Source organism: Halichoerus grypus, chromosome 12 (genome assembly GCF_964656455.1).
Source record: "Halichoerus grypus chromosome 12, mHalGry1.hap1.1, whole genome shotgun sequence".
NCBI classification, from domain to species: domain Eukaryota; kingdom Metazoa; phylum Chordata; class Mammalia; order Carnivora; family Phocidae; genus Halichoerus; species Halichoerus grypus.
The window spans coordinates 66480327-66505120 of NC_135723.1; the positions used below are offsets into that span (position 1 = coordinate 66480327).

The 24794-nt window shown below is 43.5% G+C and overlaps 1 protein-coding gene across 5 annotated transcripts in view; it reads right to left on the reverse strand.

The window, feature by feature from the left end:
- Positions 1–4110: 4110 nt before the first annotated feature.
- Positions 4111–24794, reverse strand: part of ELMO1 (engulfment and cell motility 1) — a 512699-nt gene continuing 492015 nt past the window's right edge. For all 5 annotated transcript variants that reach the window (XM_078059467.1, XM_078059469.1, XM_078059466.1 and 2 more), the window contains 3 exons: positions 20875–20957; positions 10898–10975; positions 4111–5521 (listed from right to left, as the gene is read on the reverse strand). In XM_078059467.1, coding sequence (XP_077915593.1) covers positions 5321–5521; positions 10898–10975; positions 20875–20957 — 362 coding nt within the window. In that variant the 3' untranslated portion in view covers positions 4111–5320. The remainder of the gene's footprint in view (positions 5522–10897; positions 10976–20874; positions 20958–24794) is intronic.

A 24794-nucleotide genomic window follows, 5' to 3' on the forward strand; every position in this document is an offset into this window, starting at 1 on the left:
GAGCTACGGGCTCCTGGGGAAGACAGTGGAAGACTCAGTTACAACAGGGTAAGTAGAGGTGGCTGTGGGAGCACAGAGGAGTCTCCAGCCTTGACTTTGATATCCAGGGACTGCTTTCCAAGGAAAGTGATGACCAGAGTGAGACCCAAAGGACAAGCAGGGAGCGAGCTTGGCCTTCTTCCCCGTATCACCTGGTGGCTTCCCATTCCCCCTCCAAGTCTGTCCAGGCAGCGGAGGTCACCTCCTGCTCTGAGTGCTAGCTCAGTAGGTTGTACATTATGGTCTTCTTAGCCATGGATTGCATTTATTTGCCGCTCTGTCCTGTCTTAGACTATGAGCCTGTTGAACACAGAGTCCACTTATTTTTTATATCCTTGTGCGATGTGTTTGGTGCATAGCAAGTGCCTGCTTAAATTTCAGTGGAATTTGGTTCCCAGACCCTGCTCTCCTGCACAACACCTTTTCTGGTCCTGGCCTCGCTCCATGCTTTCCCAACCTCCTTCTCCGGCCAAGCCTTCTTCAGTTGCTCTGCTCCCAGAATCCTCTTCTGATTCTTCTATCACTCGGTCCCTACACCCTCGTCAGCACTCAGATGGCCTCGACTCCTGTGTACTTTCATCTTTTCAGGGGCTACCAGGACAACCCCTTTCATTCTGCAAAACAGAATGACAGACAAATAGCACCTGCTAAGAGGTGTCTATTGAAGGTGATAAGTGCTCTGAATAGCATATCTCTTCCAAAATGTGGTGCCTCGGACAGGTGGTTTTCTTACGGTGGAATAAAATTTTTACTAAGAAAATGAGAACTGTACATCCCAGTTGGCTTTCTTATTTACACTGGCTTCCAGGAGGAAATTTGGATTTAAGTTCAAGTTGGCAACTCCCTTTACATATGTTTCTGGTAGAATTATTTCCTTCCTTCACCTGGATGTGTTCTAACTATTCCTCTGAATTAAAAAAGCTCACTTAACTTGAAGTGTTCATTAAATGTCAGAAAACATGTAATTACATTAGAAGAAAAATATAGCGTATAACTATATTTTCATATGGGATTATACTCCTTTTCCCTCAAGTTTAAATTATGGTTCTATTGCAAGTTATCAAAATCCTTATTTCAAGAAGTATGTTAACAACTTCAGTTTTTCCTTTCTTCCTCTCCTTTGCTTATTTTTCTTTCTCATAAAGGAGGCTGCATTGGTTGAAACATGCCATTTAGTTTGAGCTGTACTAGAGATGGTTCACTCAAACCAAAAGAAAGGAAGGGGTGGGAGGAAAGAGGAGGCCATGGTTGGGGAAGGGAGGGGACTTAACTTCCTGAACACTGATGGTTCTAGCCACCCCATCCACAGTATTCTCAAGTAATGAGATTTCGATTTTATTAACGAGGTAAGAAGCTCACAGTGGTTAAACGACTTGCCCAAGATTTTATTTCTTTGTTTGGAGAAGTCCAACAAATTCAGTTTATGATCTCATTTCATTGTCATTTCCTAAAATCTCCTGTTCCTCCTCTCTTCCTGATTTTAGTGAAAAACAGCTCTGTTATCTGCTTACTCATTCCAGAAACTCAGGAGCCATGTGCATTCTCAAACTGTCACTTGAGAGGCTGCTAATCCTGCCTCTTTAATACCTTTCCTCTCCTTCTCTTTCCCATTGCTTGTACCAGAGTGTGGGCTCCGTGGTTCTGGCTTGGGACCATTTCCATCACCTAATATCTTCGCTTTCAGCTTCTCCCACTCCAGTCTTTCCCCGACGTGGGTGTTTTGTCGTTGTGATATTTCCAAGTGGCAAATCTGACATCCCTCGTCTGAGTGCATTCTCTTGCCCTCAAGTAAAAAAGTCCCTTGCCAGCTATGCCAGGATTTTCAGCATCTGTGCCCTGCCTCCTCTGCAGTCCTCTCTCCCTTATGCATCCTACAGACCAGCCACACCGAGTGACTTACAGGTCTGTGAAGAGTCAGTCACGGGTCTTCATGCGTCCACGCCCTCTACACTTTGCTCTGCATGGAGGGTTCATCTCTTGCCTGGTGAACATCTGCTGTCTTTTGAGACCCACCTCAAAGTTCTAGTCCTTTCTTGTTTTCCTTTATCCCATTATCAAACGTGTTGAGCACGACACGTTTCTAGTTCTCTACACTGTACATATTTATATACTGTTTACCACACTGTGCTGCAATTATTTGGTTTTATGTTTCACTAACTTATTTGATTATAACTTTCCTGATTTCATAGATCTTGTTCATCATTTTGCACAATTTAGATTTACATATTTTTTTCTTGTTGCATTCCTAGTGTTTAGCGGTGAGCACGTTTTTGATTATGGTGTGGGTATTTTATTTCCTTCAAGTTAAAGGTTTATGTTAATTGCAAAATATTGCATAACAACAACAAAATAGAGGAAAGGTATGTATGTCATTGGGACACCTGCTGAGTTCATTGTGAGAGCAGGGGGCAGGACATGCCTTATTTGAGAATTGGAAGATGGTTTAGGATGGATGTGCAAATAGACTCAAGAAACATTCAACCTGGCACTTTTTCCTCTGTAATGACTGGTAGGTTTTCTTACCCTTACAAGTAGTTGAGTATGAGGGGGCCAATTAATTACCTTTCCTCCTATAGGTTCTGAATAAAAAACCAGACAGGATTAAAATATCAGCAGATTCAAATGCAATGCTCAGTTTTGTTTCAGGTAAAGCCAAACTGGAGAACGCAGCATAGATCTGGTGACAAAATCGACTTCCTACGTCACTGCTCCCCTGGCTCTCCGGATTGGACCAGCTGGGAAACCAGAGGCAGCAGGAGCTGAGCTGGAGGGTAAGGCCCGCTATCTGGGAAGCCTTGGCAGCTGGGACACACGAGATGAGCTGTCCAAATCTGGATAGCAAGCCAGTACCACACTGCTGCAAAATGAAGGAGTGATGTCACACTCTCCAGATGTCACCCGTCCATAGAGGGGGGGTCCAGGGAGAGGGAGGAGAAGGCTGTCTTCATCGTCTGGAAAGGGTTAGTTTCTATTTAATGCACCAAAGCACGAGTGCCAAAAGAGAGAGTGGCTGGTTCTTCCCAGTGAGTGTTATAGGACAGATCAGTCTCTTAAACCCAGAGTCCCAGGACCTCAGATACTTTGACCCAAAGAATTTCCCTTTCAAGAACAGATCTGGAACTCTGAAGTATAAAGAACAGTATGATTCTGTCTACTCTCTTTTACCTAATATTTGTCATTTTATCATGATGATGGCTAGATCAATAAGTGCTCCCAACAAGAAGAACATATGGGTTAATGTCATTAAATCTTAATGATAAAGGACGCATTGACTCGACAGTCAGGTGTGAGTGCTCTGATGGGAAGCATAATCGCCTGTGAATTACTACGGATTATAAAGGATTTTTTTTTCCTGTAATTTATGGAGGGCTCTGGACCATGTCATCTCAACTCAAAAGTCAGTCGGTAACTGCACATCTTGATGATGGTCCAGAGCAGTGACCTCAAGGCATCAAACACTTCTGCGGCGAGTCCAGAGTAGCTTGTGCCGCATTTGCATGCCTGGACCTTTCTGACTTCCCTCGCAGCCTTCCAAGTTTATGATCCAGATACGCCTCCAGTGGAACTGACCTCAGAAACATCCTTTGCTGGGCTCTGACCCGTATCTTATTAATTCGTAGTTAGATTCATTTTGTTTTTGACTGAATTTATTTCTGCTCCACGGGCCTGCATTCTTTTCCGTGGCTAAATGTGCTCTCTCAAAGTATAATGTGTTTAATTTGGTCAGTTCTGTACATCATATAATGGCAAGGGAGAAGAAAAGAAAAGGGGAACGTCCAAGTCAGGAGGCAACAGTGCAAAATAAATAGTCATATTTTCACGTAGTGGGTCTGATTTTCTCCGTGAGTTGAGATGGTCTTCTTAGAAATAACATGCTTTACTGATGCTCAGAGTCTCTGGTGACCTAGCAGTGGTTGAGTCCCCTAAGCCAGGGCTCTTGAAAAGCTACTGTGCACGCCAATCCCGATCCTGCAGGGCTGGGGTGGGGTCAAAGACGTTTCTGACAAGCTCACTAGTGATGCTAAGGACCGAGCAACAAGCACCTAAGTCACCAAATCAAAACACCAGCTCTCCAACTCATCACAATTCATTTTATTCCACAGCATGTATAAGGGAATGTTATTCTCAGGAAGATGTTTAGGATTAAAATAATTAAAAAAAAACCTTGAAAGTACACACATTTATGTATCTCTTCTTTTCATTAAATATATATCTGTTTGGCAAAAAAATGTTAGACTCTTTTGTACAAAAACAAAGCAAAAAAAAAACAAAAAACAAAAAAACAACCAACCCCCAAACCCTTGCAAATTGTCAATACTTGTAATAATTACAATGATGTAAACTTGGATGTCTGACAGCTTGACCATCCTGCGGGGCCTGTGTTATAGCAGAACCCCCAGGAGAAGGTAACACCAAACCCGTCGAGAGGGGCCGCCTGCCACAGAGGCGTTTCGGTTTAGTATATTAGAGATGGGGATGACGACTGATTTCACCATTTGTGCTTTCAGCTAAGGGGCTGGAAGGGTGTGAGGCGTGAAGAAGGCAGGTGTGGGCTGGGGCAGAGAGAGGACACCCAAGACTAGCTGGCGAGGAAAGAAGGTTGGGGACGCTCACAGTGCAGACGTGAAATGGCATTGGACCTGGGACTGGGTCCGGAGACCCGGTGCGGTCCACGGCTAGAACGAGGTTTCTGCTGCTGCCCTTGGAACCAGAGAGGACCAGCACAAGGCAAAGGCCTGCACGGAGGACGGAAAAGACCTGAAAGCAGATTTTGAGTCACAGGGAACTGGTGGTGTGAGCGGACTCTGGAGAGAAGGGGAATGAGGAGGCGGTGTTTGGTCTTCTCCAGCAGCTAGGCTGTTTCTTCCAGACACAAGCACTGGGGCAGTCCCTTCGGTCTGACGGGCAGGTTTTGGGGCAGTCTGGTGCTGCCGGCTTGCACCCTCCAGGGAGGGAGGACGGGCCTGCTGGGGAGGGGGGTGAGGATGGAAGGGCCCTTTGGCTCTCTTATTGGCGGTGGGTTTTGCTCTGCTCCCATCGGTAGACTGCAGCAGTGGGAAGTGACCTAAAGCAATGGAGTCTAGAAACAGAATCAGGGCAGTGAGCAAGACGCCAGGTAGGGGTAGAAGAATGCTGGGGCTAGAGGCGAGGCCAAAGACAGTGTTGACCCACAGCTTCTCTGCACCGCGAGAGGGTTCCGAGGCGTGGGTGTGTTTTCATTCTTCTCTCCTGTTAGCTAGATTTTCCAGTTTTGGAGGGGGCGCTTCTGGGCCCGGCCACTTCAGTTACAGTCATAGACGAAGTCATAGTTGCTGGGCTCCTTGGGGATGGGGGGAGGTGCGTCAGGGATCTGAATGTTTTCCAGGTCGAGGAGGCGGAGCTTGATTTCCATGCTGAGCAGGGTGTCCAAGTCATTCCGGGTCAGCTCACTCATCATGTCTTTCCCCAGCAGTGCATTCAGCCCGTCCGTCCAGATACAGTACTGGTGGAAAAAGAGGTGACAAGGGTAATTACTGATGACAATGACAAGAGTAGTGACAGTGGTTAACAATGACCACGCAACGTGTGCTGGGCTCTGTGCTAAGTGCTCTGCCTACATCACCATTTAATAAAGTTGACACTGCTGGTATCATCTCTGTTTTGCCGATGAGAGAACCGAGGTGCTGAGAGGCTGAGGAACTTGGTAGTGTGTGGAGTGGGTGGGACTGGAACTCAGGCAATCTAACTCTAGTGCACCTGCACTCTTCTGTGCAAATAATGCCTTCTTATTTAACAGCAGGAGGATCTGAGTTCTGCATGGCCTTGCAACGTCATACCTTCAACATCCTACCAGTGAGTCTGCTTTTAAGCTATTGGTAGTATATATCCCAACATGCCCAGACTCAGCATTAGGTCGAGGCTGCTTCTTTCCTGACTCCAAGCACGGTTCCTAGTCTAGTGGCTAATCTCTGCCTCTCCTCTCTGATTCCTAACACTCACAACGTTAGCCCACTCTTACCCGGGAACCAATGATAGTCCCACCTTGGCATTTCTCAGCAAAGGGCTAGGAAATAACGTTCTGCTGCCCAGTGTCTGGTGGACAAAATGGCTACAACTGTTGGCTGATCTTCATGGGAGGTGGGCTGGCTGCCTGTCTCTTCTCCTTGAGTCTCTAGTTTCCAGGTTTTTTCTCCTTCGGGTCTGGGAAGCCTGGTTCCTGGGGACAGAGCCGATCTTGGAAAGCCTTCCAGAGCAGCCAACTAAGAATTTGGTTCTTCCTTTCTCATTAAAATTGACCATGCCTTTTGTTTCTCCAGTAGACTGTGAACTCCTTGAAGAAAGAAACTCTACCTTGTTTATCTGAGGACCTGATTTGCTCTTGTCATCCTCCCTCCCAGAGGCTGTAGCCCTGGGACTTGTATTAGAGCCAAGATACCCGGTGGCTGAACTAGCTTCTGATGTCAGCATCTGAGAAAACTGTCTGCATTCTGGAAGCTGTGCTCCGCTCGCCTTTTAGTATATCCTAGTCCTCTGTAGGACCTCTGTGATAGCAATTGCTCTGTTCTTACTGTCAGACTAGTCTTCCTTCTCGAATGGGCTCTAGATTACCCCCTCTTCTGCCCTCACTGGGTCAAGTTACAATTCCAGACCCTATACTTAGCCTGTCCTTTGCACTGTGCTTACCTGGAATATAACAGCAGATCTCAACATAAAATGTACTATAGGACTGCAAGCACTTTACAAATCTTAAGCCACAGTGATCTGGAAATCTCACCCTGATGCACATCTCAGGCACCCCTTTTTAAGCTGAGGAGATGCACCATGGGTGTATTATGAGGGTGTATGTCTGGGTAGTGCGGCCCTGAAGTATAGAACTTTGCCTTGGCTGTGTGATCTCTGCCAAAGTGTCTGACCCATCTAAACACCAGCTGAGTGCTAAGAGACATCTGGAAGTATTCATGTCCTCATGAATCCCTCAGACAGATTCTGAACTCATTGAAACATTCCTTTCCACATAAATAACCTTCATAAAAATAGATACAAAGGTCCTACCCTGGAGATCCTGATCTTGTAGATCCTGGGTGAGTAAATTTTACTTAGAAAAGCTTCCAGTTAATTCTGATATACTTCCAGATATGGGGGCCACTGAACTCCATGTGCTCTGAGGCCCCTTCCAGCTCTAACACTGTTTGACTGTAAATCCCTAAGCCCTGGGCTTACTGCTTCTTGTACAACCATCCCGGTTCTGGCCAGCTTCCTAATACGGATTAATCTGACCCACAGGAACACTTCTGTGGTGCCTTTCTTTTGAGAAGCAGCAGGTACAGAAAATTTTATTAAAGAGTGCATCAACCAATAAATAAAAACTCAGTAGGACTGAATCTGAGTGGAAAGTATCAAAATGAACTTACAGTGTATTTTATCTTTAAAGAAATAATGTAACTCCTAGTCTGCCCATAAAAAGGCCGAAAAATAATGACCAACCAAGTAATAGCAAGCACACCTAATGCCCAGATTCTGGTTGCTAAATACCATTTTCTACCAGAAGGGACCATGGCTCCACAGAGAAAAGGCAGGAAACATGCAAGATGAGCCAGACATATTTTGTCATAGCAGAATGACTGAAGGTTGTCAAAGACATCTGGGGTCATGTCAATAGGACTCAGAAACCAACCAGAAGGTGTTCCTACTTTCTCTAGATAGGATAATATGGACACTGATAATGACAATCGCTGCAACCCATTAAAACACAAATATGTTTAAATCCATTACTTCATAATGATACTCCAACACCAAAACCACCTCGTTGTTCTCATTTGGAAGATGCGCATTATTTGGAAGACTGACAAGAAAAGTCAAGTATTTAGCCTGCTTGTTACATATAAACTGTGTAACCTCAAATATGAGGCCCGTTTCCCGCTAATAAATGAAGAAGGAATGACTGAATTGAGATACCAACCTTTCCAATGTCTAACAGGTCCAAGGATCCAGGCAAAAATCATCAATGGCTGCTAACATCCCCCAGAGAGACAACCAGACACCACGGAAGAATACAACACCACTGTTGCTTAAAGTTGAGCCTCAATTAGATGAATCCTCTAACTGCCACGTAATACAAAATACGGGAGACAGATAACCATGTGAAATAACAGCACATGTTATGGTAGGCAGAAGAATACCCTCCTTTTAAGGGAGATCACGTCCTGGAGCCTGTGAGTATGTTAGGGTGCACGGCAAAGGGAATTAAAATTGCTGATCAGCTGACCTGCAAATAGGAAGGTCCTCTGGGATTGTCCAGGTGGGGGTAATGTAATCACCAGGGTCCTTAAAAGTGGAAGAGGGAAACAGGATAGGAGTGAGCAAGAGAAGGGAGAAAGAAGGTGAGTTTTGACTACGGAGGAGGAGGTCAGAATGAGGCAGTGTGGAGACTCAACCACCACGGTTGTGGGTGAATGGAGGCTGTGGCCAAGGGATGCCGGTGGCCTCCAGAAGTGCAAAGGGGGAGGAAACAGATTTTCCCCTAGAACCTCCAGAAAGGAATTCAGCCCTGCCAGTACTTTGATTTTAGCCCAGAAAAGACCTGCATCAGACTTCTGACCTCCGGAATTCATGTTGTTTTAAGCCACTAAATGTGTGGTAATTTGTGGAAGCAGCCACAGTAAACTAATACAGATAATTATAATCAGCAAAATCTAGACTCTCAGCAAGGTTATCAGACAGATGACCTGGGTTTTTCAATGAATAAATTGCAAGGAAAAAAAAGCATAAGGAGATGCTCCCATGAGAGGGAGGGAGAGAGAGAGAGAGAGGGAGAAAGGGAGGAACCTATAGATTCAAGGAAACTGAAGAAACATGTTGACCAATTGCTATGCATGGATCTTATTTGGATTCTGATCTGAACAAAGTATAAAAGAAATAAAACACACAATGGAGACAAGTGGAGAAGTCTGAAAACTGACTACAGATGGTAGTATCAAAATGTTAAAAAATCGGCTGTGATAATGGTATTGTAGTTGGTTTCAAAATGGATGCTATTATTTAGAGATGCACACAGGAATATTTACAAATACACGATGTATCTGGATTTGCCTTGCTAGGAATCTGGAGGGGGGCAACTGGGCATGGGTGTGGGTGTGGGTATAGATGGGTCCACTTTGGCCCTGAGGTGATTAACTGCTGACATTGGGGGATGGGCACAGGCAGGAAGCTGGGAGGTCGGGTCCTGCTTCCTGCCTCCCTAGCAACACAGTGCAGGGGTCAAGGAGACAGGGTTCCTGGAGCAAGGCTCCGTGGTTTCAGTTCCAGCTCTGTTACTACTGGTTTGACCTTGGACAGGCTTCTTAACCTCTTTGTGACTCATTTCCCTCCTTTATCAAATGGGCATAATAGTTTGTTTCTCTCAGAGGTATAATGAAGATTAAGTGAGGTGAAGTACATAAGACACGGGATGGTGCCTGGCACAGAGAAATCCAGGCTAGTTGCAATTACTATTATCTTTGCAAATGTTGAGGTATTCGATTTTGAGAGGCCTCTCTCCTTCATTTGATGAAGATATCTGTAATAGGACTTCCTATTTTATTGAGTGATTATGCAAATAAAATGAGGTAATACATATGAAAGAGATCTGAAGAAATTAAGTGTTCACAAGTGTATGGCATTTTTCTCCTCACCGTATCAATAAAAGGTGGCAGTTGCAAATAAAAATTTGGCAGTCTGAGAACATTGGTCCTTATCTGGAATGAATGCACCCTGGGAAAATACAGCCTTGCATAGACTTAAATAACATCCACAGTTCTATTTTCTAAAGTAGTTTTCCATACAGCTGTATACTTCTTAAATACGATGGCCTGCCTGTGTATAACCACAATTTTATTTAAAAAGAGAAGCAGTAGGCCTCAGTATCTATTTTCAGAAAGATGAAGACAAAGTCATACCCTTTTGCAAACTAAATGTCAAGTTACACAGAATTACACTTAAGCACCATTCTAAATGCAGGATTTGCATCTAATCTTTCCTCTCTCTTTGGGATGTACAATTTTATTCAAAAGCTTTAAACCAGTGAAAAGCAGATACTGAATAACTTCTAAATGAGCAGAGTCTCCTAGGGGAAACGGGAAACAAAAGTCAGATTCTATTAAAATGTTCCCTTCCTTTCTAAAAGCTGTTTATGCAACCACACGTAAAACAAAAATTTGAATGGTATCGTCTAAAAATAACAGTTTCGAGCGTAATGTTGGGCTCCTGTTTACAAGAGAACGAGTTACATCAACCATAGCTGCTATTTCACCTTACAAATACATTTTCCTAGATCTATGCTAAATATTTTAAATATAGCTGACAAGCGTGCTTCAAGAAGAAAAACAAATTATACATATAACAAGATGTCAAAAAGGAATAAAATCACCTCAAAAATAAAATTACAACAGCAGAGACAGCCCTAAATCTCTTAAAATAACTTAAGGAAACATGGTAGAAAACCTACTTCATCAAGTGTTTTAAAGAATAGAGACAAGTTTATCTTCAGAAGACTGTGACTAAAAATTCAATACTCAATGAAAACCAAAGCTTCATCAGGGCTGATTCTTCCTCGGGGTTCACAATTATGCCCTTGTTGAGTATGAAGCATCTGTTCATTCTCTTTCATTACCATGAACTCTTGGTCAAGCTAGTAAGAGGCTGAATCTGTGATAACTGGTGGTTTTTAAAAAAGTTTCCATTCTATACCAAATCAACGAGATGTTCCTTTGTTCATGATTTTTCTTAGGCAGGCGCTTTTTTTTTAAAATGAAATTTCTTTCCAATATTTCTCTCTTGCTTGTTTTTCTAGGGAAAAAAAAAGTGACATTGTCTCACAAATTAACCCCACTGAGACCCTTACCTCGTGCTTGTCAGGAGCTATGAAGTTCAGCTGGCAGTTTGAGTCATACAAGATGGAGAAAGCAAGTTCAAGCACCTCCTACAAGGGATCAGAGAAAACACCACAGTGAGGAAAAAGGGGCACATTCGCTCTGCAGTTATAAATGGCTGTGGACTGAACATGGAGTGAGTGCAGACATGGGGGCAGCAGTGAGGTTGATGGGAGGAAGGGGCGTTTTTTTTTTTTAATCAAGGTTCACAGCACATATCCTTCTGTTTAGGGGAGGGTCTGCATGAACCAACTCATTTAATTCTCAAGATAGTCCTTGTAGCAAGTGTGCTCATTCCTCTTTTAGGGGAAGGAGCTTGGAGAAGTTAAATCATTGTCCAAAGCCATATAACCCCAAAGCCATGATACTCTTCTTTCTTCAGCTCCTCCCTTCCAGGTCCAGGGAGACCTGAGAAATCGTAAACTTTTCCCCAACCAGCAGATTAAGGGCTGCTCTATCTTTGATCACCCCCAAACAGACAGATGTCCATAGAGGTATGAACTTCCTAAAATATGGAAGCTACATGGGAGCCAACGAGGCTTGTGGATGAACTCATTATCTTTAGGTCCTTTAATCTTTGAAGTACTGTAGAGCAAAGGCTACATAAAACTTAGGTGTTATCCAGAGGCTGCAGAGTATAAAGGAGAAGCAAGGGCCCAATGTTAGAATACGTGGGTTCATTCATTGGTGAGCGTCTACTGAGTGCAGGCTATGAGCCAGACCCAAAGGGCCAAGGTTTAAGTGACACTGTCATTGCACTGTAGCTGTATGACCTTGGCTGAGACACTCAATGTCATGTCTAATATGTATGTTAAAATACACTTCTCAAATTATATGTGCTATACATTATTGGGTACAATGATTATTCTATTGGTTTGAGCAGTTAGTGGGATACAAACTTTAGAAGACAGTCATGGCACTTCTCAACACCTTAAAAGCTCCTAATCTGGAGGGAAAGGGCCAAGTGTACCCATATTGGTGCTCTGCATTGTTACAACACACACATACTGCATAATTTCCTAGGAGGGCAGATCTTTCCACATCATTCTCTGCTTACTATTTGTCAGAGGATTTGCCTTTGGCCAGTAACTCACAGCAAGAATGCCCCAGAAAGAAGATGGAAGGCAAACAGATGAGGTCAGTGCCTCCAGATTTCAGAATTTCAAATGGGTTAAAGAATTCTTGCCAAGTGAACTCTTGAAGGCCTAGCATTAGCTGGATGTCTCTCCTGACACAGTCAACCATCCGGCTATTTGGGCTCTCGTGGGGTTCGTCTGTGTCTGACTTGCCTCCAGCTGTCGCCTCATTAAGAGGGAGCAGCTCTTATTCTGGGCCTAGACCTACTGGTGTCTCAAACTCTTACAGCCTCCTCACCCTGCCAGAAATAGGAGCAAGTGAAGGAAAGAATGCTGAGTCAGGAATGGGAGCTATTCTGCAAACTACCTCTCTCCTCATTTTCATTACTTCTTCCTTGGGCCTCTACTAAAAAAAGAGTTCACCAAAACAAACAAAAACATTTTTTTTCTATTAAGTTTAGCATCTCTCTTGGGTCTTTTAGTTTGTCATGGGCCCTACTAGTGGCATCATAAATTGGTGTCATCTTTAAAAAAAAGCAAAAACAGTCAGGCAATCCATATCAAGAACCAGGGATCCCATTACTGGGATTATTCCTTAAAAATCAAAAAGCAAGCAAATGCCATATACATTGTTACCTATAAGAATATAACATGAGAACTAAATAAATGGCTTCCCCAATTTGGGTAAACCATTAAAGAAATCACAAATTAGCAGAGAAATATATTCAGCCAGCCATTGAGTATGATAGTTATGAAGATCTGATCTTAAGTGAAAAGAAGCAGGAGAAATGAACATTATTTACATACTGATCACAATTATGAACAATGTCTACCTGTGGACAGAGACTGGAGGCAAATAAGGTGAAATGAAAATAATTATGTTAAGAGGCTGGGATCAGAGGTGATTATTTTTTTCTTTTAAAAAATGTAAAACTTTTTTCAATAAAATGTTAAGCTCTGATCTCATTAATTCATAAAGATTGTTTTTAGATTAGGAACATTGATATAAATGATGATTTCATACTAATCTCAGTGTCATTCATTAGGAAAACTAACTCCTGCTTGAGAGATTGGGGAGAAAGGAGAGGATGGGCTTTGCTGTGAATGACCAGTCAGTATATGGTGACAGCCCTAGGTGACTTTTGGAGGTCACTAGGAAAAGGTGAAATTCATGAACGGATTTCTGGGCTGACGCTGGACAACTGGCACTCTGCTGAGGCGGTCACATGGCTCATCCCCTGGTTAACGACAGCTAGGGTGAACACCACCAGAGCCCAGACGCAGCCTCTTGACTAGGTGCTGAGGTCACCTGAGGCCAGAGTGTCAATGTGGCTGTCCTTGTGACACTTTCTCTTCTGCAGAGGCACAGAGAAGGAAGAGAAAGGAGGGAGCCTGCCAACTTTGGGTTTTGCCCTCCTAAGGCACAAACCAATGAGGACGTGAAGGAGCGGAGTCGTCATGACCTAGATTCCTGATAAACACAGGCAGGAAATGGGAAATTCGTGAGAATGTCAATCCCCACTTTCATTTCACCAAAGCTGCCTGGGAGGGGTGGGAGGAATTAATTCTCTGATCCACATGCCTGCATTAAAGGCTGCTATCGCCTATAATGAGTTTTATTGACATCCCTGGCTTGTTGTCATTGAGTCACTGGTGGAGGTCAGCTCTTCAAGGCTACAGAGCTGGGAGCGATGGCACCTCTCGGACTAACACTCCAGAAGCTGCCACCTGTCCAAACCGTCTGTGAGGGATAGAGGTGCCAGGAGGTGGTAGAGGAGGGGTCATGGATCTGGGGCAGTGTCCCCCTCAGGGGCTTCATCATACTCCACAGCATTCAGACATCTGATGCTCTGGGGCTTTGCTACTCACGACCTAAGGTCCTTTATTCCCTCTGGATTTAATTCCGTGAAAAATAATGTTCAGGAGCTCTTATTTTCATTCTCTATTCCATTAATTTACATCTCTCAGCATGTGGAGGAAGGCCCGGGATGGGAGAATTCTGGGGATAGAGGAGGCAGGAGAATCTGAACATCCCACCCCTCAACCATGCCCTGGGGCCTCTGACCCCATCCTCAACTCTTGGGCCTGCATGCAGTGACAAGGCATGCTGGGTCAGGAGAGGCTCAGAGAAACTCTAGACATGGATGGCACTTTGTTTTGGGGACTGCCATTTTCCAGCAGGCAAATGTCAGACTGAATACAAGAGTAGAGTTTTATGCAACATATTTTCAGTATTCAGCGCTGGCTGCCATTCCTTATATTGTTTTGGGGTGACACGTCTCATTTGGCCATTTTTTCCAGCATTCCCTTGAACTATATTGGTTCTCCACCATCTATTCAGGTCGTCTGGAGGGCAAAGACACAGGATATAACTTGGCATGTGAGTGTGCTGAATATGGCCATAGGCATAGCAGTAGATTTCATAGCTAAAATACACTGCTGCTCATCTATAGATCTATGAGTTTGAATTTCTATTTTAGAAGGCAAAAATTACTCATTCATGTAGTACATAATAATAGAGGATACTGCCTTCTTCGGGCAGCTATAACTTTCTGGCCCCAATCTGTCTTAACATTATCAGCCAATAGTTCTCCAACCCATTTTCTTCTCTCGGTCCTCTGTCTCTCTTGTCTTTTGTCTCTCAGTCCTGTACTCTGAATTCAATGTTTCTCAATCAGAGGATGTTCTTTCATATGTTGGAAGGACCCTGTGCCTTTTCACATACTCTCTCCTCTTTCTAGAAAGTCTTCCTCTCGCTTAGCAATTCCTTTTCAAAACCCAGCTCAGACATCATTTCCCCTGGGAGTCGTTCTCAAGTCTCCTGGGCTCTCCCTGTATTTAAATGTCCCCGAGTTTTGTAGTGAAAAGAAGAAAAAAAGAAAAAATAAGAAAAAAAGAAAAAAGAGCCATATGTAGTGAAAAGAAGAGCCATATGCACCCCAATGTTCATAGCAGCAATGTCCGCAATAGCCAAACTGTGGAAGGAGCTGAGATGCCCTTCAACAGACGAATAGATAAAGAAGATGTGGTCCATATATACAATGGAATATTATTCAGCCATCAGAAAGGATGAATACCCAACCTTTACATCAATATGGATGGGACTGGAGGAGATTATGCTAAGGGAAATAAGTCAAGCAGAGAAAGTCAATTATCATATGGTTTCACTTATTTGTGGAACATAAGGAATAGCATGGAGGACATTAGGAGACGGAAGGGAAAAATGAAGGGGAGGAAATCAGAGGGGGAGATGAACCATGAGAGACTATGGACTCCGAGGAACAGACTGAAGGTTTTGGAGGGGAGGAGGGTAGGGGGATGGGTTGGCCCAGTGATGGGTATTAAGGAGGGCACGTACTGCATGGAGCACTGGTTGTTATATGAAAACAATGAATTATGGATCACTACATCAAAAACTAATGATGTATTGTATGGTGACTAACATAACATAATCAAATTAAATTAAATTAAAAAAATAAATGTCCCAGAGTATAGACAACATTGGATTATCATTGCATGTTGGCACATAAGTCTTATATCTACTAGACACCCAGGGCCAGGGGCCAGGTTGTATTTATCTTTGAATTCCTAGTTCCTGGCACAGATCTGATAGAAAGAAGATACTCAATCTCATATGAGTATGAATGATGAATGAAGTAAATCTCAACAAAAGGCTTTTGGGTTAAGACCAGAGTTTTCAAGATGATGCTAGAACATCAGCTCCTAGTATAATCTGCTTCTTATTTCAGGTTCATGAATCACACTGGAAAAATAAAAGCTGGATTCTAGGACATGGTGAGATGGAAGCTTCTGATATGTCAAATACATTCCTATCTATATCAGTGAAATCTGGTCAGATTGGTTCCTTTCCTTTTTCTATTCCCAGGATCTTGGACAGTGCCCTGCATGTCAGATGCTGAATGAGTGAGAAGTCCTGTCATTTACCAATGTATTGCTATTAACAAAGTGTCTCCCTTATGGATGCTAATGTCAGTTTGCCTTGCTCAGCGATTAAACTAACCAAAGTCCCATGGCACAAAATGTCAGAACCTACCCTCCAGTTGGAAAAACTGTCTGAAGAGCCAGCAACACACATTGGTTACTGTAACCAATTTGGTTACTGCCCACTACCATGTACCAACAGACCTCCTGTGGACATATTTTGGTCAATTCTCCCTTCAAGCTGCAGATATCCCCTTTTCTACCAGAAGTCCCAGAGGTGGGGAGCAGCAGGCCTGTGGAGTACTAGGAGAAGGGGTGTGGGTACGGGGGACTGAGGAAGGAAATTCTTAGAACCATGGGTTTCCTTTCTGCCTTTTGATGTTTTGCCTGATGAACCAGGTGTATGAACACTCAAAATATTGCAAAACAAACAATTTTCATGTGTATGCAATGAAAGCACCAGGCTGGTGGAGATACTGCCTGTCTCAGCCCCCAAGGTAGCCTGGAAGAGCTGGGGGTGACTGGAACATCTTAACCAGGGGATACCCGGGACTAGCCTCCACTTGCTATCATATCTCTGTGTTTATAGCAGTGTGCCCCATCCATCCATCCATCCATCCATCCATCCATCCATCCATCCAATTTTCCATGAGTGCCATGACAAAAAAAATAGATTGAAAAATGTCATTTACTCTGTTTTGTTGGTCTCTACGGGGAGAGGAGTCTGACACAGGAAGGCCACAATCCACCCACACATATCATATGCTCAAATGAGATCATCATCTCCGCCCCTGTTTCAGTATTGGTCACTTGTGTCTTCTCTCATTTTTTTTTTTTTTTTTTGGTTAGTCAGGCTGGAAGTTTATCAGTTTTATTAATCTCTTCCAAAAACCAAGTCTTGCTTTTGTTGATTTTCCCTGTTTTCAGTTTCACTGATCTCAACTCTAATACTGATTATTTCTTCTGTTTGCTTTAGGCTTAAATTGCTCTTCTCCAGCTTTGTAAGGTGGAAAATTTATTGATTTTTAAGTCTTCCTTCTTTTCTAATATATATGTGTTTAATGTTGTAAGTTTCCCTCTAAGCACTGCTTTTGCCCCATCCTGCACATTTTTTTTTTTTTAAAGATTTTATTTATTTATCTGACAGAGAGAGACACAGCGAGAGAGAGAGCACAAGCAGGGGGAGTGGGAGAGGGAGAAGCAGGCTTTCCACTGAGCAGGGAGCCCAATGTGGGGGTCGATCCCAGGACCTTGGGATCATGACCTGAGCCGAAGGCAGACGCTTAACGACTGAGCCACCCAGGCGCCCATCCTGCACATTTTGATGTTACATTTTAACTCTATTTATAGTTTATTTTGTAATTTCTCTTGAGACTTCTTTTAACTATGGGTTATGTAGAAGTGTATTCTTAAATTTCCAAATATTTGGGGAGATTTCCCAGCTATCTTTCTATTACTGATTTCTAGCTTAACTCCACTCTGGCCTGAGAACATACTTTGTATGATTGCTATTCTTTTAAATTTGTTAGGATATATTTTATGGCCCAGAATGTGGTCTGTCTTGGTCAATGTCTCTTGTGAGCTTCAGAAGAATGTGTATTCTGCTGTTGTCAGGTGGATTTTCTATTAATGGTAATTAGATCAAGTTGACTGATGGTGTTGTTCTAAGTCATCAATATCTTTACTGATTTTCTGTCTGCTTCATCTATCAATTACTGACAGAGGGGTGTTGAAATCCCTATATAATAATGGATTTGGGAATGTCTCCTTTTATTTCTTTGTTTTTGGTTTTCTGCAGTTGGAATATGATATGCCTAAGTGTTGTGGGTGGGTTTTTTTTTTTTTTTTTTTTTGTATATTTATCTTGCTTAGTGTTCTCTAAACTTCCTGGATTTGTGGTTTTATGTCTGTCATTAATTTTGGACTGTCCTTAGCCATTCTTGATTTAATATTTCTTTTGCACCATTCTTTTTTTGGTCTGGTATTCTAATTATACGTATGTTATACCTTTTGCAACTGTCTCTCTGTTCTTTGGGGTTTTCATTTTTTTCCCTCTTTATGTTTCAGTTTAGAAGTTTCTGTTGACTCATCTTTAAGCCACTAATCCTTTCCTTGGCCACGCCAAGTCTACTGATAAACCTAGTAGAAGCATTCTTCACTTCTGTGACAATGTTTTTATTTATAGCCTTTCCTTTTGATTCATTTCTAGAGTTTCTGTCTCTTTGCTTACATTACCCATCTCTTCTTTCAGGTTGTCTCCTTTTTCCATTAGAGCCTAAAACACTTATAATCTGTTATTTTAAATTCTCTGTCTGATAATCCCAGCATCTGTGTCATAATGGAGTCTGGTTCTGATGATTGCTTTGTTTCTTCAGGCTGTTTTTTCTTGCTTTATGGCATGCCTATAATTTTTGTTGAGATTCAGACATGTTGTGTCAGGCAATAGGAAGTGAGATATGTAGACCCTTATGGTGATGATTTATGTTAATCTGGCAAGGAATTGGGATATGTTTAATATTTGCTGTAGCTATAAGTGTCAGAGGCTTCAAATTCCTCTAGTGTCCCTGTTTTTGTCTCCTCTATTGACTTTGGGCTTCCCTAAGTATTCTTCCTCAGAGAGAGTTTATGTCTTGCAGAACTTTCAGCCCTAATCGATTGTTATATTATCTTGGAGTCTTATTAGTGTGGTGGTAGGATATGGGTGATGAATAGCATTTAATTTGCCAATTAAGTCTTCATCTTTTAGGGGCTCTGTATCTTCTGGCTGTCACCTTCTCAAATGGTATAGCCTTCCCCTTCCCCTCCCACCCTCTCTCCTTTTTCCTGGCTGCAGAGTTTCCTACCAATTTCCTTGAGGCTCTGACTGCTATTGACTATGTCTCCCTCAACCCCCAACCCCACAGTTGAGACAGAAAGGCTAAAATGAGATAAAATGAGAGAAATTCTCTTCCTCTAGATAGTAAAAAGGTCTGGAGAACAGGAATTTGTTATGGAGAAGGCTCTGGCATATTTCATGATTACTCTTCCTTTTCTCCTGCCAGAGACACGAGGGGTGGTCCTTTTCAGTTCTTCACTGTAAGAATCCGCTAGGGTTACTGGAGGTAAAGCCCATGAAAGTATGCAACCCCTTAGAAGACTGAAACCCTAAGTTTTTCACCCTCACACTAGCCCACACTCAGCCTACAGCAATTAATCAGAATTGTCATTTAAGTGATCCTACGATTTATAGCTCCAGTGGATTCTGCCCCAGGTGGGCAGATCTGGCTGTGGCTCTCTGGATGCACTTGACTCTCCAGATTCCACGGTGGCAGTTTGCCTTGCAACCTCAGTTCCCTGGTAGGTCCAAGAAAACTGTTGACTTTCACTTTATTCAGTTTCTTCTTACTACAAGGATAGGAGTGACAATTCCCAAGCGCCTCCCATGTTGGGACTGAAACCAGTCTCTCCACATGCATTTTACCTAATTCTCTCTATCCCTACTCAGAGCGCATGAGTCTTGGCAGTCTGTTTTGCTGCAAACTACACCCTTCCTGGCCTTCTCTGGGTTATAAACTCTTGTTGCTGCTAATTTCCTGCTCAGCTCCAAGTGTTATATAACCACGGGGCTGAGCTGAGCCAGTGCTGGAACTGAGCAGAGCCAGTGCTCCCTGAGACTGTGCTCTGCATATCAGGTGGTAGAGGAGGCAAACCATGAAGACTGGGAACTTGCTGGTGTAGTTAAGGATGCTCATCTGAAATCTGATGAGCGGTACCATCCCTGTTTCCCCATATCATAAAGGAGAGAGAAATGCTGTGTAACAGGTGACCCACAGACTCTGAGGCATGCCCAGAGTGGTCAGTTAAGTGCATTATATGATGGTGCTGTGACAGGCTTGACAAAGAAGGAGTTCACACAGAGTTGAGGTGAGTTATACTTATGTGACTTAGGAAGCAATGATTTTGCTATCAGCCTTCTCGGCTGTATCTGCTCCCCTTTATCTTCCTAAATAGTACTTTTACAGTACAACAGATCTATGGGATATTTTTGGTACCAAAGTGGCTGCAGCACCCAGATCAATCTAGATAATTTTGTTCATGGAGGGGTACTATGTATCACAAGCTGCCGAGAGGTAGAAACAACGAACTGGCTCCCTGGTGGCCCTTCCAAAGGCAAATACCTGCAAAGTGGGGGCAAAGGAAATTCTTTCATCTTTTCAGCTAGTGTCTCCTCCCACACCCTCTAGTATGGAACCCGGGCTGTTATGATGAACAGCTGGTTGGTAAACTAGGAGGGGAGGGTGAAAACTATTATGATATGAAGAGGATTTAAGCAATATTCACCTCTGGGGAAATTTTCCCCTTGAAGCTGGGTTTGAGTTATTTCACAGTACTTTCCATGACACTGAAGGCTATCAGGCCCTTAAGTTTTCTAAAATGTTTTGAATCCTCTGGTCTCTGCCTTTCCCAGGCTTCACAGAGACTCCAGAGAGGCTACCGAGGAGGTAAGGACAGCAGGAGAAAATGGAAGAGATTGAGGTGGAAGTCAGGGAAGGGAGAACACGAACATAAATGGGCGGCTAGGAGAGGCCCAGAGAAGGGATGGAGATGAAGGGAGAAGGCTTGAGGGTGGCTTGGGTGACAACAGTGGGGAGGCAATTCCTAGCGTTGTCAGGAGACAGGAAGGGAGAGAATGGAAGAGGTGGGGGAGGCAGGGATTTGAAAGTGATCAGTGAAAGCCTAAGTCTAAGGGATATAAAAGCAGTCAGGGAAGGAAAAAGGAGAGCTGGGTAAGTGACGTGCAATAGCACATGCACGCACATGCACATGCACGCACACGCACACGCACGCACACGCATGTACACGCGCATTGCTAGTAACGCGGGGCTGGGCCCCCCATAGTCGCTGACTGCACTGTGCGGATAGCACTCTTCGCAAGAATTTGGAAATCATACCTTGTTTTGTTTAAGGGCACCTTTCTCTTTCATATGAGGGCAGTCCTTCCCCGTCACCACAGCTTTGATATCTGCCACCGGCACTGCAATTCAGAAGAGAAAATGAAAGTCACTACACCGTGGGAGAGCTGAGATGTCAGGAAAGAAGCAGGGCTGAGCGCGGAGTCTGCGAACACAGTTGTCATTCCTCAAACTACTGCAACACGAGGAAAGAAAAGAGGTAAAAAGAGAAAGAGACGTCAGGCAAAATCCCAGGACCAGACGCTAAAATGGATTCTTATATTCTGCTCAAAAGCATCCCTGGGGAGACAAATCTATGTTCACAAGCAGAATTTGGTTCACTAAAACAAATCCCTAGGAAAACCCATCATTGTTGTGTAGAAGTGATGGTATCAGAATCAGCAGTAATAATACTACGACCAGCGGTGCTAATACTGGTACTAGCTCCTGCTACCAGAAAGAACACCAGGTGCTTCGCGCACAGTGCTATCTCTTGCCACAGTACTTGCATCTATTAGCTTCTGAGTTTTGGATAATGAGGAGAAGCAAACTTACCAAAAAAAAAAAAAAAATCGATCTGGATCTGAACACTCACTCTCCAAATTCTCGCTCTCTACCATCTCGTTAATTCTCACAGCAACTCTGTGAGGTAGGTATTTTTTTTTTTTTTTTAATCCCTAGTTTACAGACAACGGAAGTAAACTCAAAGAAAGAGAACATTCTTTTCTGGTAGGGAAATCGTAACTGGTATTTATCTTGGAGATCCTGAGAATAATGCAGTCAGATTAAATGATGTTATCTCATGTCTTACTCAAGACTTGGAGGAAGATAAAAGACGAGGACAGGTTTGTGCATTTAAAACTTCTATCAAGATCATGTGAGAAAGAGAAGGCAGTAAGATGGTTTGGAACCACACTTTTAAAACTGTGAAGTCACCTGTCCCTCTCCAATCCCTAATCTTTTAGTCCCACAAGGGACTGCGAATCCTGGGGCCCACTTAGGATCTGCAGAAATTTCGAGTAATCAATGCCTTAGACTCCCTTAATGATGAAGATGATGAGAGATTTCATAATTAAGGTTCACATACTTTTACTGAAGAATTGGGTTGTGGGGGAGAGATTTAGATGAAGATGAAATTATGAAACATATAGAATATCAAAATGATACAACAGGAAGGCCCTTTAAAGCTAACATTTTCCAGGTCCCCTAAAATTGCTAAGACTTTGTTCAAATCTTGACAGCCCTAGAGCTTTCTCTAACCCTAGAGACAAGTGGGGTTGTCATGAACTCTTCCAGGAATCTTGGCACATACTCCCTGCTATCTGTTCCACCACATCTGCTCCTTCATCTTGAAGTCCTGATTCTAGATCGCGTTGGCAGGCATTACTTGTGCTGACCAATATCTGGTTTTTCCCCTCTTTCTGGGCATATGGAAGACTACACTTCCCAGCAACCTTTGCAGTGAGGTGGGGCCACGTGATTAGGTCTGGCCAGTGAAATGTGAGAGGCAATGGCATTCATGTCTCTTCTTGAAGGAAGCAGTAAAAAGTCCACGTCCATCAGCCTCTCTTCAGAAACTGAAGAGGCCACACGTTCCATCCAGATGCACAGCTGTGGGATGGCACGGCAGCCACTGGCTGTGTCCCTGAGGGACTGTGTAGAGCAGTCCTTCCACGGCCCATGCCAGTTATGTAATGTGAGTGAGAAATACACTCTTGTCATAAGCCACTGAGATCTGGGAGCCGTTTGTTCCTGCAGCATAATGCAGCAATGTGGCCTACCGTGAGCAGCGTGATCTTTTACCTTGGATGCCTTCCCTGCCCCTTTGGATTGGCATCTTCCTATAGATGGTCTCTATAATTCCTGGACCTACTTTTGACCACTCACAGCCTTCAGCTCTCCTGAAATCCATTTTTATAACCAATAATCAGTCCTGTTCCCCTCAGTGGTCAATCTGGTTGCCTAATCACTACCCCAGGAGGGCTACTTTAGGAGGTACTTTAGGAGGCACTTTAGGAAATTGGGTTGACTCCATGTTTGCTTTTTCAATTGGACCTCCACCACTGAAGTGAATTTGTGAAAGAGTTAACCTACCAATTCAAAAGCCTTCTCAAGCTTCAGATGGAGTTCGAGTCACAAGTACCTTGCAAAAAACGTCTTTTGTTGTATAATATATAACATGGTCAACGAACTAGAAAGAGTTTCTACAATCTATAAATACTAAGTTACCCTTTGGCTTTGAAAACCCATCATATGGAACGGGACAAGAGGAACACAAAAGTCGATGGTGGGAGTAGTCTTCAGAATCTCTAATGAGAAGGCTTCAGGGGAGAAAAGGCACTTTTCCGCCGTGCTCATAGCAGTACATATTCTGTTTTTTAATACGTATTGTCCCCTGTCAAGGAGACAAGCTGCTGTATTACTCACAGGATTATGGCTAAGAGGAAACACAAAATTCTAAAAATACAGTGTGGCTTTTAAAGGTTGCTCTTTGCATAGTTTTTCTCTAGATGCACTGGAAGATTAGGCATCAGAAGGGCTAGAATGCATCCTTTCTATTCCCATGAGCAGAATCAGACTCCTATCTCTTGAATCTACACTCTGAGGAGGCAGGAGAGGGCTCTTGATTGCTTCAAAGTCAGGCTGATGTTTCCATTAGGCTCTTTTTATGTGGGAGCAGTATAAAGAAGTGGTGCCCAGAGATAGGAGAAATAAAAGGGTCCCTGCTGGCGCCCTACACCCCACTCTAAATCCTTGGGGCATGGCTTCATTTCTTTCAATCCTTTTCTCAGTTTGAGCCAGATGGAGACAATCTCATTCAATACTACCATTTTACAGATGGGAAGACTGAGGCCTAAAGAGAGCAAGTAAATTATGCAATGTCATCTTGTTAGTGGGGGACAGAGTTGGGACTGTTTTTTCTTCTACTCTATATGCTGTCTTGCTTGGTCATGGCTTCTCCCTATGTTTGGAAGGTGTCAGCACCCCAAATCATGCTGAACATGTGGTGATCACTTCAGACACTCCAGGAAACTCTTCAACTGCTAGTATCTGTGGAAGGAACTGGAATTGTGATTTAAAACAAAAATACAATTGAAAAAGGAAGTGTGGCCACCAAAATAAGTTTAAGCTTTCACCACTGGGAGCCAAACTGAGGCAGAAGCCACCTCAGGAAGTAGCTAGTAAGCCATGAGCACTTGCTCCATAGACGCTCTTGTGAGTGGTGATGCAGAAGAGGGACAGGCAGGTCCCACCCCCGCACAGTTCCGTGAAGAGTCCGATCTCTAATCTGGCAGCGCAGAGCAGTGGGAGGGGCTGTGCCTTTGGAGTCACAGACTGGCTTTGAATTCTAGATCCACCACTGGATCTGTTCCACTTTGGGCTGAAGTGCTTGGAGCCTAACCATCCTCGTCTGCAATGTGGAACTCTGGCATCAGCTGCATCAGAGAGTTCCCCCAAGAATGACGTCCTAACGCTGGAGCGGGATCATTGTTGGCTTTTCAGCTAGGCAGTGCAAGGTCGTGGTTAAAAGCTGGGGGTATGGAGTTAGATGGTCGCAGAGATCTCTGCTCTACTGTTTACTAGCCATGGGTTATTAAAAGTCTTCTGTACCTCAGTTTCCTTGTCTGTAAAAGAAGGGCAATGATGTCTACCTCTCCAGGTTGGTGAGAGGGTAATTTATGTAGAGCTCTCAGCACAGTGCCTGGCATATAGTAAGCACTCAATAAATGTTGTTCGTAATTATTCTCGTTATCAATAATCAAAGTTAATTGTCTCTGTAGATCAAGGAACCTGAATTATTCATGGTGCTTCGGTGACCCAAATTGCCCACTTTGCTTTGCTCTCTCAGCTGCTCCTCTCATCCTCTGTAACAGGCTTAATCGCCTTGTGAGGGGGTGAGCCTTCTCCTCCCTAGCCCC